At 35.0% G+C, this 18,477-nt stretch overlaps 2 protein-coding genes and 1 long non-coding RNA gene across 5 annotated transcripts in view; 1 reads left to right on the top strand and 2 right to left on the bottom strand.

Annotated features, from left to right (window-relative positions):
* LOC134649461 (muscle-specific protein 20-like) overlaps positions 1–14,576 on the bottom strand; it is a 28,317-nt gene extending 13,741 nt beyond the window's left edge. Inside the window, exon 1 of the mRNA XM_063504221.1 lies at positions 14,416–14,576. Within this exon, the coding sequence (XP_063360291.1) occupies positions 14,416–14,439 (24 nt within the window). The 5' untranslated portion in view covers positions 14,440–14,576. The remainder of the gene's footprint in view (positions 1–14,415) is intronic.
* Positions 1–18,477, bottom strand: part of LOC134649539 (uncharacterized) — a 405,305-nt gene that overhangs the window by 147,944 nt on the left and 238,884 nt on the right. The window lies entirely within an intron of this gene.
* LOC134649437 (circadian clock-controlled protein daywake-like) lies at positions 1,687–10,078 on the top strand. Of its 2 annotated transcripts, XM_063504191.1 has the most exons (6): positions 1,687–1,886; positions 3,938–4,030; positions 7,817–7,964; positions 8,234–8,367; positions 9,237–9,386; positions 9,797–10,078. In XM_063504191.1, exons 1-6 carry the CDS (start codon positions 1,814–1,816, stop codon positions 9,988–9,990), a joined length of 792 nt encoding a protein of 263 aa, XP_063360261.1. In that variant the 5' UTR covers positions 1,687–1,813; the 3' UTR covers positions 9,991–10,078. The 2 variants fall into 2 exon arrangements, with proteins under 2 accessions (XP_063360261.1, XP_063360268.1); XM_063504198.1 differs by lacking the exon at positions 3,938–4,030.

The following is an 18,477-nucleotide window of genomic DNA, read 5'->3' as shown; positions in this document are numbered from 1 at the left end:
AATAATAGTAGTTTCTTCTGCTCCTATAAGTATACCAACTGTAGTATAATTTTCATTTATAACTTATACTTATCGACGAGAAACGTCCCTGACTTCGAACCATATTTCTTAATTTTTGGAACAACTAAGCTGATCTACGGAATGCTTCACCTTATCGCGGAAGGTAAATTTCCCACTGACGATTATATCCATAATTATATCAATATGTATAGAATATATCGTTCATAATCAGGACATATAATCGTTTTATCGCTAGAGAGCAAAGATTTATTTCAAAGCAAGACTATTTTTACTGTGTTGTTTTGGCGATTAAAAGCTAAAACCCATTGATTTAAAATACCCCTTAAACCACCGAAAAGTCTGTTTATTTTAATTAACTACCTATACGTTTTCCGATTTTTCAACCGCTATGTTTTACCGTTTAAAGCCAATCTCTGAAGTAGCTGCTTAGCATGTTGTGTAATTCTTAATGCAGTGGGCTACAGGTCAGATGGAACGGGTTTAATAAGCGATAGTCCTTTGTTGGCAGTTTGCCAGTCAGACAAATAGGTCGTGAAGGGCTTGCACACATTGTACAACAGCACACTTAGGGATTTTTGACGTTTACACGGGCATTTGACGGCCAACTAATTAACGCTGTCCGTGAATGTTTTTTTTAAATATTACACAACCGTACAAGATTATAGTACAAAGTTTTTCTGGTAATATTACAAAATAACGTGTCCTGGGTCTGTCGGCGCAGAGACATTTTGAGAAATCACGCTCGCATAAGATCTTGTTACAAAATCAAGTCTGAAATAAGTTCCGGATACATTTAGTTACGCGAATTTAAGACGATTGGTGTTAAATGTTTGCTGATGACAATACCTTTAGCCTCTACCCGCCGAGACATCAACCTTTTGATTTGTCAAAATAAATATTTAAATAAAATAGAATGTAATGGGAGACATTTTTAAAGGCCTCTGGATGACTAGGGGATACTATTGCCGAGAGTCAACTTCCATTATAATTAATTGATTAATGGAAGAGACTTATGAGCTTATAACATGGCGTGACACATGTTCCACCAGCGCGTCGCAAGCAGGGTAATGTTTATGAATAATTACCTTGATTGCACTACCGATTGCACACGCGAGTCGCGTGGAAGACGATCGATGTTACGGAACGAATGTAACAGTTTGCTGCGTATGAGCTCGATTACGAACAACCGGTAATACGGGTTTTACAGGAACTCAGGGTGTTTCGCTTTCCAGCTCTCCCATTGTGAAAGACGAAGACACGTACTCGTAGGTTGGAACGTCTGGGGATCTGCAATTTTGTTATGCTTGTTCACTACGTCCAAGGAAAACCCTGTCTTCATGTTTTGTCTTTGAAAACATCAGCATCATCGCCTCAGTAAAACACTTCAGCGTAGTTTTTATTTAATAAAATAATTATAATTATTGCTTTACGAAAGCGTTAAAATATATTATGTATTTTATTTAACTGTACCTAAGCTACGGTTCAACGAAGACGATTAACATATTTAAGAAGATGAAAAGAAGAAATATATGTGAGTAAAAAAATAATTATTTTTGCTTCTGCCTTCATAATATATGTACATTTGAACTTAACGCAAGTTATTTCGTTGCTAATAAGTAAAGTTCAAGCTTTATTTACATACTCAAGAATTGCGTATGTCTCCCCACTTTCCTATACATTACTGCAGGCCAAAGGCTGTCTTGAAGTTAGTCTTGAGCTTACACCGTAGGGATAGCAAGCCGTCCAACTTAAAGAAAATAGAGGAAGATTGGTTAAGAACTGAGGCAAAAACATGCCGTTAAAACTAATCATAGTGACGTGTGTGTTATACCACAGTTCGGTGGCGGAACATTACAAAACGAAGCGTAAGTATTTTTGGATAACCTCTCTGTTTATGGACGCGGGGTATTTGATCTAGATCTGATTTCCGTTGAGTGATGAAAATAACGTTATGAGGAGTTTCGATTAAAATCAATCATTTCGAGTGCATGTAGGTATGCTGCTAAAATTTAATATCTATAAGATTTATAAACTGCTGCAGAAGACAACTACTTAGATTTGCTTCAAAATTTCTTCTTGTATTTCATTCTTGAAATCGTAAGGCTTTGTTGTGTCAAAATAGTAGGTACAGTACGTTTCCTTGACATTATACGTAGGTACTTTTAACAATTTCAAATTAGCATAGGTGCAGTAAGTAAAAGTTACTTATTTCTTTTCAGTAACGAAACATTTAATTTCTCAACCACACTGACACTTTGACTACGTATAAGAAACTGAAATGAAATACGCAACTTATTTAGCTTGTATTTTAGTTCTAGTTAAATGTTTGCATAGCTGTGCAAGATGCAAAAGGTAAACGAAGACTGAGATAGGTTAAGTGAATACGTGTAAACCAGTCTCGCAATAAATGCATTGCTTATGTAAAACTTTGTTGCGTAAAGTCTGTTATATAACAAAAAGCCAAATGCTAATGTCAGGGTCACAGTATTTCTTAAATTATATTAAAAATAAGGTAATGAATACCAAATATTTAGTTGTTTACTCATGTTAGCTGGTAGAATTGACTTTAAAGTTATGATTTTTTATTTAATAGCGACCATTTGATTTGATTTTGTACTTATCTAATATATTTTAGGTACAGTTAGTATTTTTCTCGCGTTGGCACTGTCATTTGTATGGTTCACTCGGTAGTCTAATACTAGGTAGTAAAGTTTGTTTCGCAACGCTTAGGATTTTAATATTAGCACGAGGGGTTAAACAACAACTTTGCCCCCTTTTAAAACTAAGTAATAACGATGATCGTTTTCTTTATCGATTTTTTAAATTTTATTTATTTTTGTTAGTATGAGAAATTTCCGAATTCTTGCCTTGTAGGAATTTCGCAATATAGGAGATTTTCAAGCGGCATAGCAGTTGGTACCTCCGCTCTTATGAGCCCATAATCAACGTGCACACTAGCGCCACTACTAAATAATAGTGATTATTTAAATTTAACGAAATATATTTATAAAAGGGGGCCGCTACCCCGCTACGTAGTACGTACTGTATCTTGTATTAGAGTACCTTTTGAATGCATCAAACTAGTTTCTATGGTAGGTACTGGATTCGTCAATCTATGCGTCCAAAGTTAAAACGGCCGTTTTTGTTTTGAGTTATACATAGATTGACGAATCCAGCAACATAGAAACTAGTTTGATGTATTCAAAAGGCACTTTAATACAAGATACAGTACGTAGCCAAATGGCAAAAAACGGAACCCTTATGGATTCGTCATGTCTGTCTGTCTGTCTGTCTGTCCGTCTGTCCGTCCGTATGTCACAGCCACTTTTTTCCGAAACTATAAGAACTATAGTGTTGAAACATGGTAAGTAGATGTATTCTGTGAACCGCATTAAGATTTTCATACAAATTTAGAAAAAAAAACAATAAATTTTGCGGGTTCCCCATACTTAGAACTGAAACTCAAAAATTTTTTTTTCATCAAACCCATACGTGGGGATCTATGGATAGGTCTTCAAAAATGATATTGAGGTTTCTAATATCATTTTTTTCTAAACTGAATAGTTTGCGCGAGAGACACTTCCAAAGTGGTAAAATGTGTCCCCCCCCCTGTAACCTAACCTAACCTAACCCCTCTAAAATAAGAGAATGATAAAACTAAAAAAAATATATGATGTACATTACCGTGCAAACTTCCACCGAAAATTGGTTTGAACGAGATCTAGTAAGTACTTTTTTTTTAATACGTCATAAATCCCTTAAATACGGAACCCTTCATGGGCGAGTACGACTCGCACTTGGCCGCTTTTTTTTAAATATATTTCGTAAATTTAAATAATCACAATTATTTAGCAGTAGCGCTAGTGTGCACGTTTATGGGCTCTTAAACATTTATTGTATTTGTTTCTAATTTCAGCTGATTTCGTAAAGACTTGCTTCAAGAGTGACCCTGACTTCGACGACTGTTCAAAGACGGCTGTCCAACAACTTTTCAATGCCTTAGGCCCAGGTAAATAATTTTTTTTTTTAACTTCAGTTACGAGTAATTAAGGTTTATAATTTATTTAAACAATCATTCTTTGCTAATTAAACAAAAAAAGATCGTTATAAAAACTGTACGTGTAGTATATCATTAATTTTTAAATGTTGCTCTCAAATAAATAATTATGTTGTGTATTTGATTAGGTGTTATATGCTCACTAATACAAAATAAACCACGAATAATGAACCCTAGGCGACCATACAATGCTAAATCTCCTTTTTAAACCTAAGCCAAAATGTTATTACCAGTTGGGTCACAAGCCATTAGCCTTGTTACCGTCTGGGCAACTTCTAGATCTAATATTTTCTAACTTCTACCCTCGTACGGCCCACCAAAAAATGTTTCCTATTTTTAATTTATAATGGGGTTCTTTACAGACACGAGGTCGATTACAGGCCACGTTTCAGGCTTAAAAAAATATCTACACACCTATCATAAACCCTATATGAAAATCGTTCAAAAATCGCAAATTACGTCCAACATGCAGATGATTTGAATTCAATGAACTGTTTTGTTACATCAAATTTCTTATCTGTGAAAATGTTATTCTTGTATTCAACACAATATTCAAATTTCGAACATCTATCTCTGAAAAACAAAGGAATTTGATTTGACCTCATTGCTATCACGTCAGTATCAGTCGATATGACGTTTTATTGAGTGTGTGATCAATGGAGGCAGTATCATATGCGCTCGCTTTCAGCTCGTTTCATAAACCCACATCGTCTTTTAATGGTTATCATTATGTAGCAGTCATACAAACATACTATACCTAACAAAAAACGAAACCCTACCCGTATCCAAATTGTAATTTTATTAGGGTGTAACTGAAATTCTAAGAGAGGTTTTACGGGTTTAGTTTTAGAATAAATGTGACGTTATCTATGAAAAGGGATCTTATTGTCGATGGCGCTTACGCCATTATTAACGATGCTCCGATATAAATACAATGCCGCGCGGCGCTGTGCGGCGTAAGCGCCATCGACAATAAGGTCCCTTTTCATAGATAATGCCCCAAATAATAGCCATAATTTTACAAGTACCTACATAATTATTTCAAAATGCAGCTATTGCTAGTATTTCACGTGCAATATGCTGGCGTGCTCTGTGCGCCTGGTTGGCCGCCATTGCACAACTGTGCTGCGCGCAAGCTACTGCACTCGAGTTTTGTGGGACCCGATTACTCTTCTTGAACTCTGCGATCCTGTGTATTGATTCCCTCATTCGTGTTTTATTTAACCAATGTTAATCCGGTTTGTAAATTATGATGTTTTAGCCTTGGAGGATACAACTAAACGGAGTAGCCATTAACGGGCTTTCCCCTCTGTCGAAAATAGGCGGCCAACGGTCAAACACAATGTATGGACTGACGTTTATCTGACATGACTATTTTTACGTTACGCATACATTTGACGTTCCCCTCCCCCGCGAAAATCGGCAGACTGTTTTGTACAGAAAATTACAGACATGGCGTCTCCGTTTGATTATATCCTCCAAGGTTTTAGCGGATTCTGCAGAAAAGTAATGTGATAATGTTTATAATAGAGGTATGTATACCACTTCACAACAAACAAAAACATGCTGCATTGGTAAAATAATTCACCTACTTAACTACTCATCAATAATTTATTTTATAATTAAAATTTTATTATATTTACCGGTTAACCTAAAAACTTTTCAATATACCGGTTGATGAAAATTATATGGATTGCTTGTTATTGTATATTATATTTACATATTATTATTTATTTCTTATGGCAGTAAGTTGTTCAGTAAGCTAACATAGGGTACATAGCTTTGAGGTAAATCTACGACCCACTGGGTTAGTCACATAGCCTCATTACGACATGTCTTACTTGTTCATACTTGGTTGCTACTAGCGGAATGCGAAAGCTAGGTATTTCTTAACTACTGTGTTCACGATGTTTCGGTATCGTTATTTGACGATGACAGTATTGTTAAAACTCTAAATGACTGTGCATAATATAAAGGCTTATTATTAACCGGGCAACTAAAATATTAAACAGGAACTTTCATTGGGTATATAATAATATAATTTGGCTGTGCATTAATATTTTGGCGCCAAAAAAATATTTTAGCCTCATATATAAGCATCATATTATTAAAAAAACTGGCAGCAAAATCAAGCCACCAAAAAAAATATAGGGAACTTAAAGTGATAAGTTGGCGTCTAAAATAATAAATTGGCAACTAATATTGTAAAGCGATCATAAAATTTGTTTGTGAACAAATTTTTATAAAACTAAAACCTTAGGTGTGCCTAAGTAATCAACTAATCATAACTGAGCATATCGTTTCAGCTAGGTAGTATTTTAACACGAAAGCAGTTAAATTTAATGAATATTGGTCACTTTTTACACAAAACACCTCAAATTAATTTACCAATACGCAATGGTCAGTAAACTTATAGTCGAAATTTCTAATCATGAAACGCCTAATGGCCATTATACCATTAGATCTTTAAATTTTTAATTACTAATTTCAATAGTTACCACTGTGTTCTGCTAGAGTCAACAGATAGGTGCGACGACGAGCGAAGCGAGGAGGAGCGTGTTAGGTTGACCGTGTGATGACCAAACAAAAGATTTTAAAAGAACTTCATTTTTTAATTAATAGATAGCCGTTTTCTTTTTAAAACGTGCTTCATAAATGGTCTCCAATATATTAATTCAGTTGCCAAATAAATACTTGGTACATGCCTAAAAATAATCAAAAGCTGTAACGGCATTAAAAAAATACAACTCATATTGACATATTTTAAGGCTCCGTTTTTGTTGCCAAACTATTAATTTTAGTAGCCATTTCTATTTTTTTAAACTACCCAAATTCGATAAATTAGTTGACCGGTTAACCGTGCCGTATTTTAACACGAAAGCAGTTGAATATAAATACACGGTTTTTAGGGTTCCGTACCCAAAGGGTAAAAACGGGACCCTATTACTAAGACTCCGCTGTCCGTCCGTCCGTCCGTCCGTCCGTCCGTCCGTCCGTCTGTCACCAGGCTGTATCTCACGAACCGTGATAGCTAGACAGTTGAAATTTTCACAGATGATGTATTTCTGTTGCCGCTATAACAACAAATACTAAAAACAGAATCAAATAAAGATTTAAGTGGGGCTCCCATACAACAAACGTGATTTTTGACCGAAGTTAAGCAACGTCGGGCGGGGTCAGTACTTGGATGGGTGACCGTTTTTTTGCTTGTTTTTTTTTTGATGGTGCGGATCCCTCCGTGCGCGAGTCCGACTCGCACTTGGCCGGTTTTTTTTAACTCCATTAATTTCGGGGTATTAAGGAAACTGAATGACATAGTTCATTTTTTAAAAATATTATTTTATTTTATTTTCTTCATAACGGACATTATATTTAAATCCACCGAACAATTGAAAACTATGACATATCAATGACATTTCGAATATCGATCGTCCGACATAATACTTGCGTTTAGTAGCAAACTGCAAATGTATAAACTCATACTAAACACTAATTAATATGTAAACAGGCCCTGAGCCAGGGTACAAAATTATCTCCAAAATGGAGGTATTTAGAATACCGGTTTCAAGAATGGAGCCTTGAAATTAATGGACTTTAAAAAACAGCGTGTTTAACTAAGAATCTACTTCAAATAATCAGCATCACAAATCATGATAATTTAAAATACAGTCTGGTAGGTAGGTATTTTTATTATTTAGAGTAACAACAGGTACTTATTTTAATTATTTGAATTTTTAGGGCTTCCAGAAATAGGGTTGGAGCCTCTGGATCCGTTGAAAATTCCGAAAATAAGAATTTTGCAAGGTGATGGACCAGTTAACGTCAATGCTGCACTGGATAACGTCACTGTGACCGGATTCGGCCAAACAGATGTTTTATTGAGCCAGTGAGACATCACCTTGATTTTATTTACTCCTAGTACCGTACGCGACTGTTTGATCGACTGAGTCTAGTGAGTGACGCGCAAGTCGAGTCGGTTGGTCGGAAAGGGATTGAACAAAAATAATAATTGTGATCCACATCAAAAATATAAATAAAAAGTTACAGTGCAAATCTGTAAAGTTTTTAAAAATCCTACCTACCTACTTCTATTTCTCCATTGCAATTTTGTGTTTCACAATTTTGGTTCACGGATGTTTTGTGTATTTCTTTCAGAGTGGATGGTAAAACATACGACTTTTATACTAGAGTAAGAGTCCCAAATATCAGGATAGAGGGCACTTATGATCTCAAAGGAAAGATTTTATTGATACCCTTGGTTGGACGCGGACGCTGCTGGTTTGAACCAAGTAAGTTCATAAATTCCCTGCCTATATTATAAACGTGAGTTCAAATGCCTCTACACTCCCATTTTATTTAAATAAAAGTTCATAGAGTACGTCTAACTAAGCTGACTTTGCACCGACTTGATCACAAAACTCATTATAAAAAAGTGTGGTTGTGTGATTATAAACGTCATATTTTCACAGAAATTTGACCCTAATAATTATGATATCATTTCCACACTTCGTCATTGCAAATTTAATGCCATGCATATTCAACGGCGACATAATTTGATAGAAGTTTGACGTTTAAAATAACCCTTGCACAGACTGGGCTATCAAAATCGCTGCCAACTAAGCCCTGGGGCCCGTTTCTCAAAAGCTTGTAACTTGTAATAGTTGTAATATACAAGTGGAAGTCACTTTCTAACAAAATATGTCAAACAGTGACATCCGCTTGTATTACAAGTTACAAGATTTTGGGAAACGGACCCCTGTGCCCTGTTTATCAAAAGCTTGTAACTTGTAGTGTAGTGGAAGTCCCTTTCTAACAAAAGCTGTCAAAAAGGGACTATAGTTCGTTTTTTTAGCATTAGAAAGAACTTGAAAGAAGGTAAGCGATTTTGACATGTCTTTTAATTGAAAAACACTTTTTAAAAATCAATAACTATTACTTATGAAAGCAGAAGACTATAAAAGAACGTATTAGATTCATAATTGTTACATATTTACCGTAACTTATTTTTAAAATGTGTCAATCAATTAAAAGACACATTAAGATTGTTTACCTATTTATAATGCTAAAAAAACGAAGTATACAAGTGGATTGTATTACAAGTTACAAGCTTTTGATAAACAGGGCACTGGTATAACTCTACTTTATCTAATTTTTTCAGCGAACATGACAATTGACATTGTCAGCGACGTCAAAACTTACGACAAGGATGGCTTTGTATTTTTTAACGTCACGGCTGCACATGTAAAATACAACATTGGCGGTATGAGTTTGCGGATGAATAATTTATTTGATGGCATTAAATCTTTAGGTAAGACGGTTACTTATCACCTTTACTGAGATAGGGGGGTCAAAAGTTCGCTAGAAGGCTAGAATAATATAGTCAATGATAGTCGGTATGCATTAAAAGCGACATCTGTTGGGGAGTAGAAAAACTACTTCCATTTTCCTACAGTAACGTATAGATGGCGCTGTTATCAATAAACTTTGCTTCAAGCTTCTTTGTTTCATGCCATCCTGGTGTTACAGTGTTGCAAAATTGCAACGTTGAGACGTTGAAAAGCGACGACAATCATTTGTTATTTGCGAATATTTCAAGGATTTCTTGTGAAGTTGTGACGGCACAGAGTAACGATAGTTGGCTAGGTTTTATTTTATTGAATGTGAGCATAGGAACATAATATATATATGGAAATTTGTATTTATTTTTCTTTTTTACAGAGGATAGTACGAACTCCTATCTTAACGCTAATTGGCGGCCAGTATCTGAATCTTTACGACCTATTCTGACCAAGACAATTGAGGACATTCTGTTGGAGTTCATGCAACATTTATTTCATAACCTGCCTGGCAATTTCATGATTGGGGATGTTAAGAATAACGTCGTTAACAAAAAACCTGACAAGAAACATTAATTTTAAATAACGGGATTTGTGCGCGTGTAAAATAAGTATGACTGTGTATGATTAAAAAAAATATAATTTATGTAAGTTTAAATTGACATTAGTTATTTATAGTAACGGCACCAGTCATGGGACATTTAAGAGGAAATTTTGAGTATTTGTGATATTTCCCTGATACATGTAAAAGTTCTACCGCTTAGCTTGTTAAAAGATGAATATCCTATCCTTCTTTCATGTTTCAGGCGTGTTGTATCAAAGATACTGCAGTTAGTTTCCACATAATTAATAAATTAAAAGTATGGTTTTTTTCTCCAGTCATGGACACCAAAGCTCCAGTAATGGAACCCCGGTAATGGACGTGGATCCAGTAATGGGCCCCCTATAATGGGCATACCCTATCAGTATAAGATATTGGAATAGGGAATAAGTTTTTGGCAAAAAACTAGTTATTAGTCATTTTTGTCACCCGATTGCATTGTCATCCGATTTGCATACGTATCCAAAATTTCAACTCAATCGGAAATCCGAAAGTGGCTCAAATGCCATTTCCAAGATTTGAACCACACTAACTAATACAGGTGGATTTTCTTTTTGGGTCAGTGAGGGCAGCTACCAGATCCCGTGCTGCTACGAGAAAACGGTCTTAGAAGACCTTCCCTCGATTTCAAATTAATGAAGATTGGCTTTTACAGATTTTGGAAAAAACATACAGGGTGCGAGGAAAAGGTAATTTTTGACAAACTTTTTTTTGATGCCAATCGATCCCATTCCTATTGAGGATCAAAAGCTTGTATGGAACAAAAAAAAAATCCGGCTAGAAAAGCCACAAATCGAGGAAAACATTTCCCATACAATTTGTATGAAAATAAAAACTTATATTTTTCACATGCTATTTTTGTATGCCAATCGATTCCATTCCTATCCAGTATCAATAGTTTTTTTGGGGTCAATGGAAAAAGTTTTTATTAATTTGTGGCTTTTTAGTACATTATCGTAAGTTGACCCCAAAGAAACTATTGATACTAGATAAGAATGGAATCAATTGTCATAGAAAAATAGCATGTGAAAAATAAAAGTTTTGATTTTCATACAAATTGTATGGGAAAAGTTTTCCTCGATTTGTGGCTTTTCTAGCCGGAATTTTTTTTAGCTCCATACAAGCTTTTGATCCTCAATAGGAATTTTTCTCGCACCCTGTATGTTTTTTCCAAAATCTGTAAAAGCCAATCTTCATTAATTTGAAATCGAGGGAAGGTTTTCTAAGACCGTTTTCTCGTCGCAGCACGGGATCTGGTAGCTACCCTCACTGACCCAAAAAGAAAATCCACCCTGTATACAAACTAACAGGGCAAGTTAAATAAGATTTTGTAAAAACGATATTAATTTATCCGAAGTCCGAGAAGACCTCCTGACATAGTTCGTACGAGTAACTACATTATACTTCTGTATTATTTAAACATGAAATTACGCCATGGCAAGCATCATTATGTAAATTATCCCATCATAGGAGGTATGCAGTTTTACAGCTCCTATAATGGGATTGGGCAAAATACTACTATTTTTTATACATCTCTAGAGTCACAACATAATGTGTTGTATACCTTATCTCATGGTAAATGCAATTAACAAAACACATTCTAGTTTACACCAAGTAATAATTAATTACAATTTAATATATGAACTCACCTCTCTTAGCGAAGTTGTTAAGAATTCTTACTGGTTATTTTTTCCAGTGACACGACAACTTTTGGGTTGGCGCTAATTTCTTAAAAATTAACCGAAATTAATAAAAAGTCAAACTTAAACAGCTCTATGACTCTTATTTATGGTAAAATATTGCCAGTGTTTATAAACTACTTTTACATACTTATTTTAGAGGATTTGTGGTTTTATGTCCCATTACCGGTTCCACGTCCATTATAGGGTCCATTACGTTATAGATGTAAAAAAAAACCAAACTTTTTATTATTGGATTAATTCTTGGTTATTATTAACCTTCTGACTTAATATGTAAGTAAATAATAATTATTTTACATTACATTAACCTAAAATAAAAATATACCTATATTAAAGTATTTTCAACGAGGTATTTTCTTTTCTCCGAATTATAGTAAATGTTTGTAAAAAGAGGAGATTTATTTATGAGATTAATGAGTAAGCTTCATTTATGTCATTGAATAGATACTATGAACCACGAATTAAATTATTTTTTATTAAAATATTTTAACTAGAAACAGTAGTGTTATTTTAAGTAGAAACACTACCATACATTACATACTGTATACATTATAAACTGAAATAAATGTCATATACAAAAGAAAAAGTTACCAAGGCCTCTAGTGCCCGAGGTTGGAATCGAACCAGCATCCTCTACTATCACGGCAGATGCCTAAAACCGCTCGGCCACCACACCTATCCAACTGGAGCATCTATCCGGGATTTACCTTATAAACTTTTTTGGGTAAACTGCAGCTACGCAACATGGATAATACTTTAAATATTATATCTGTTAATATTTTTTTTGTATCAACATATAACATGCGTTATTAAAAATGCAAATGGCCTTTTAATCACCCTTCATTTTGTCTCACAGTAATATTTAAGAGCCCATCAACGTGCACACTAGCGCCACTGGTAAATAATCGTGATTATTTAAATTTAACGAAATATATTTAAAAAATGGGGCCGCTACGTACTGTATCTTGTATTAAAGTACCTTTTGATTACATCAAACTAGTTTCTATCTTGCTGGATTCGTCAATCTATGCGTCCAAAGTTAAAACGGCCGTTTTTGTTTTGACTTTATAGATTGACGAATCCAGCAACATAGAAACTAGTTTGATGTATTCAAAAGGTACACAAGATACAGTACCTAGCGGCTCCCTTTTTTAAATTTTTCGTTAAATTGAAATAATCACGATTATTTAGCTCTTAAATAAAATAAAACCCTTTTCCTTCATTATGCATGTATACCTACAGACGTACTCGTATTCTAATTTTAATAACAGGATATGAATCAGATCTGGATTAAATAATTATGGATCTGATCCGTCAGTGTCAAAAGACACGTTTTTGTTTGAAGAAATGTCACTTTTGACACCGACAGATCCACATCTAATCCAGATCTAATTCATATCCTGTTATTAAAATAAGACTACGCCTGATAACCGTAGGACAGACTCTATAGTACATATAGTCTGGCTGGAATCCTTGGAAAGGAGCCAAATAGTTCCGCGTTGTTTTAACACCGTGTATTTTCAGGTAAGTCAAGGTGTGGCGTTAGTCATTTACCGTTATATCGGGGTCATATAATGTTAAAAAGCAACCTATATGTTATCTACTTATTATTTTAGGTCTTTGAGAAAATCCCGTTATTGTCAAACAGAAAATGTTCCAGGCAATACTACAGTAGTAGTTAATAGCAAAGGTAAAGGAAAGTAGAGCTCTATTAAAACGTTTTCTCTGTCACTCTAATTATGCCTTCATTGGGGTAACAGAGAAAGAACCCCACAATTTGCGAATTTCAGTTTTCGCGGTAGCCCCTCTGATAACAAGATTAGCGTTTCGAAGTTCGTTTATTCCTCATTCACAATTCAACCAATAATAATTATGCTAATATTTTTTTCAAAAATAATTTTATAAGTGAGTAGGCTTGGTCTTCGGCACCATGCTACAGGGACAAATTCGGACGACGCGATGCTGAGTCCGATAACTACTTAAGACAAAACCACGAATTGCCATTCCTGCCGAGGCACATAATATACAGGTTATCTCCAAACATGCGAGTAAATAAGGTAAACTAATTAATTATAACTCGAATCGAACCTTCACATCAAAAACGTCATTATCAATTTCCTTCCTTAACTATTTTTTTTTTAGTTTTTGGCACAAATCATACTGTCATGTTCATTCAAATAATCGTACCTACTAATAGCTCCAGCTTAGTGTATTTTGATGGAAGAGGATAACTAAGGAACCCTACACTGAGCATGGCCCGACATGCTCTTGGCCAGTTTATTTAAATTCAAAATTGGAAGCGAAGGATATCACTTATATCATTGTAAATGACTTTGAATGTTTTGTTTCGTGGATTCATAAGTGGAAACAAAAACAAAGATAATACTTGATAGGTTTAGGTATATTAAGTACCTACACTGTTGGCATCTTGGAGATAATAAAAGAGGATTATCTATAATAATTAGAGAGCCAGATTTTTTACAGAGCCAAAGGTATGAATGATATTGGACTTACTTATATTGTGTTTTATGACTTATTAGTCATTAGGTAGGTACTTATAAAAACAAAACAGGGTCAAATTACGTGCGATTTTTTTTTCATATCGGCTATCATTATTCTAAATTTCACGTGATGACTTATCCGCAGGCTGGTTTAAGAGAAACGAGTAGATTTAAATAAACTTTTCATGTAGGTACCTACCTGCCAAATAGGACGTCCAGGCATTTTGATAATGGTTCCAAATCACTGCACAAACAAATGTTTACACGCACTAATTTCACCCGAATCTCACTAGATGGCTCTCTCACCAAAGTTGAGGACTAAATAAGCGGTAGCGCGCGAAAATAACCTGTTTTATACGGGGAAAAGCCAGCGGGAGTGTAAATAAACTGGCGCGCTAACGGATTGAACACAGAGTTGTTGAAAATACACCCTTACTGGTCATAAAAGATATTGAGTTGTTACTGTTCCAGAAATATAGGTACGTGAATAACTCCAGGCGAGCATTCAGAGTTACTTTTGTTATTCTATTTTGCGCTCCTACTTAGACATGATCGAAAATGAGGTGAATGATATGATTTCAACTATATTCAAACTATTAATGATGTGAATGATTGGGTTATTTTAAAGAACTACATATATAAAATAGATACCTGTGCGTTTTTTTTAAAGTTGTCCCATACACTTTTTTTTTCAAATTTGGGATTTTTTATGTTATTTATACTCAGAATCACGAGCTCTTTCTATCCTAATAGGAGAAAAAAGTGTCCTAAGGTTTTTATTTCCATTCCGTCACCATTTTCCATAGACTTTGTATAGCGGTCGCGGAATGGAAAGATCGAAAAATGTATGGAAATTTTGGGTCACTTCTTTTCTCCTATTAGGATAGAAAGAGCTCGTGATTCTGAGTAGAAATAACATAAAAAATCCCAAATTTGAAAAAAAAGTATAGGGGACAACTTAAAAAATAAACGCCCACCTATCAAAGTCGATTGAACAACTTATGCACTAGGAAACATAGTAAGTACATGTTACATATGGGTGTTGAATATAAAATGCGTAACGTGAATGCATATTCCGCACTGCATTCAAAATTCATGCTCATAAAGTTGTTGTAATATTGGATTACTCAATCTGCGCCATTTTTAGATTACCGCCGGATTCTGTGGCATTTAGAACGAGGTTGCTCGGATCGGTTTATTATAAATATAAACACACTTTCCTTTTTAAAAAATTGGACGGATGCAGTCAGTTTGATAAGGAAACAAAATGAGTCACTAGAAAAATCTTTCAGATGCCAATTGATTGATTGGGAAAATTAGTCGTTTGGTACTAATATACAGGGTGGCCCATTTAGATCGGTCAGTATGGGAAACTCTGAAACTATAAGACATACGAGGATCTCTTCTTAGGAACCATGTCATCGATTTTAATAATAAGAAAAACTGCATTCATACATTAAAAAAAAAAAATGTGTACTCAGCTCGGGAATCGAACCCGGACGTTTTGAAAAATAAAACTAAAATTATTTCTATTTAGATATCGATTGTGTAGGTCTTAAGTAGTAAATGTTACTATGAAACATGATGTTTGAAATGAATAAAATGCATTGTTTTCATATCCTTTAATTAATTTTAGTAAGTTTTCGAAATGGCCACCATTTTTTTCAATACATTTTACATAAAAAAAAAATTATATGTATGAATGCAGTTTTTCTTATTACTAAAATCGATGACATGGTTCCTAAGAAGGGATCGTCGTATGTCTTATAGTTTCAGATTTTCCCATACTGACCGATCTAAATGGGCCACCCTGTATATGTGGAATTCTGAAGGTAGGTACCTACGCGTTCAAAGCAACACCTCTGTTATTATTTATTAATATGATAAATTGCATCGAACTACTTTTGCATTCTGCATTCCTTGTCCAGAAGTTCCTGGTACAAAGAGTCGTTGGTCGACTTTTCCGAACGGGTTGGTTATCTCAATGGAGCAGAGCGGCCATGACCGGGGGCCTATTTCCTTGTTAGTAGATAATAATTTCAACATTCGCCTTAGAGCAAAATAGTCACAAATATAGAAAATTAATTCACATTAGTGTATAAAAGATAGAACGATTAAAAAAATACATACTTATTGATAGCAAAATTATCTCACCATACCATCAGCAGGGTAAATTTAGCTAACATCATTAATATTGCCAAACCGCTATGAACTTGGTCCTTCTATTATATTAATTATTTTTTTCCTTTGGTTCGTTAAGTACTATTTTCTAATGAAATCCGATTATTTGTATTTGTTTCTGTAGCACAATCAAAATGTGCGCAAAACATAAGAGTACGAAGGCCGGGCCAGTGACCGAGATACGAGCAGTGACCCAGAGAAGGGTGCACGAAGGGGATAGGGCCCCTTTGGTGTCGCTCACAAAAGGAACGAGCACTAAGGCGGCATGAACGTGAAGAGGTGAGCTGCATGTATGCACTTTGCACCGAATGATGACGTCACCCTCGCTTTGCGTTGCATTGTTTGTCGTTGCACTGATCGAGAAGCCATTAATGTGATTTGAGAATGAATGCTAAACTTTTTCCCTACCTAAGTTGTTTCTTACGTGGAGATACTGCTGCTGTGTTCTTGCATCGGATATATTTTGTGCCATGAATAATAAAATTAGAATCAGACCAAGATAAGTAATTTTGATAGCACACGCAGTGCAAGTGTTATTTATACATCATAATTTCACAGAAGTTTGACGTTTAAAATAAAATCAAAATCGTTGCAGACTTATCATGGTCTAACTCTACCAATAATGGCGTAGGTAGGTCTGTCAAAATTCCGAGCCACTCACGTGAACTGTAAATAACATGTTATTGCAAACACGAGCGATGAGCTGTTGATCAAAAATAAAAAGGGTCGTTATTTTCTTCCAAGATACAAATAAACATGAGTTGAGTCACTTTCTGACATTGCGAACTGACGTCTGTCCATCCTACTCATTCACGTAAGTAGGGTTCTAAACAAATACTTGTAAACCAGAACTACATTAATTAACTATTAAATAACAACTTTCTTATGAATTGAGTCAAAGTGGTTTTATAAAAAAAACACATGGAATACATACATACATGTTAAATGAAAAGTTTGTTAGGCTCTCATTAAAGTAATTACTTGTTCAGATTATTTGTGTTTTTAGTATTTAACTTAAACTACATAATTATGCTCCAATTTTCAATGGAGCTTACAATCAACAACACTTTATGTTGTCGCAACTTAAAAATATATCTATTGTTTTATAACACTAGACTACATGAAAGGAATTGAAACCAAACACAGCTAAGCAGTAAATACTTAGTTCGAATATAAATACCTATTTTTTCTTAAATAATATGATCCAGATCAGGAGCAAAGCAATGACGCCAATGACTGAGCTTTTACTTACTACTATACATATTTGATTTAGTAAGTAGGTACTTAGCATTACACATTACACACTTTATTTTTCAACTATAATTTTCATTACTTGTCGTCATTTGTTTTTGAACATTGCTAAGAATGCTAAGTATAGATTTTTTGTTGAGATTTAAATTAACCTATGGCAGTCGTAATAGGGGTATGTATACATTTTATGCCAAAAAAGCCTCATACATCATTTTGGAAAAGAGCTGATACTCTTCAAACTGCTGGATCGATTTTTATCAAACAGCTAAGAACCACCACAAGGAAACTTGCTTTCACATAAAAAACCGCATCGAAATTGGTCCACCCGTTTGAGAGCTACGATGCCACAGACAGACAGACGGAAAGACATTGGCGTAAAACTTATAACACTCCTCTATTTACGTGCCGATTACACCGTACGGAACCCCTGGGTGTCCGAGTCACACTTGGCCTAGCGTAATGTTTTGTAAAATGTTGTGTGACATACGTGTAGAAACACAATTACTACCTACCTGTGTTTGGAATTGGATACTTTCTGTACTTTGAACAGCTAGGAGTGCAAACTTCACCATTCTCAGAGAGCTTAACATTGCCACTCGGCTCTCCACAACACGCCATTAGCGAGCCCTTAGATTCTTCGGACATGTTATACGGTCTCCAACGCATGATGTGGAGGAATGATGGGAAAAATATGTTTAGCCGAATGAAAGGCAAACGTGCTGAGGGTGGGGCACGTATGAGATGGTCGAACGCTGTGAAGAGGTCGGCTGGTAACAGTCTGCACCGTGCAGTCCACAACAACTCTACTCCACATAGCTTATGACAGTTA

Source organism: Cydia amplana, chromosome 1 (assembly GCF_948474715.1).
Source record: "Cydia amplana chromosome 1, ilCydAmpl1.1, whole genome shotgun sequence".
Lineage (NCBI taxonomy): Eukaryota > Metazoa > Arthropoda > Insecta > Lepidoptera > Tortricidae > Cydia > Cydia amplana.
This window is presented reverse-complemented; position numbering and strand designations above follow the sequence as displayed.

What these genes read in the sequence shown, in the direction of transcription:
- LOC134649437 (XM_063504191.1), top strand. Translation starts at nt 1,814, where the DNA reads ATGCCGTTAAAACTAATCATAGTGACGTGTGTGTTATACCACAGTTCG. An exon ending in GGAACATTACAAAACGAAGC is followed by an intron (nt 1,887 to 3,937) that starts GTAAGTATTTTT and finishes TTCTAATTTCAG; the next exon opens with CTGATTTCGTAAAGACTTGC. An exon ending in ACAGATGTTTTATTGAGCCA is followed by an intron (nt 7,965 to 8,233) that starts GTGAGACATCAC and finishes TATTTCTTTCAG; the next exon opens with AGTGGATGGTAAAACATACG.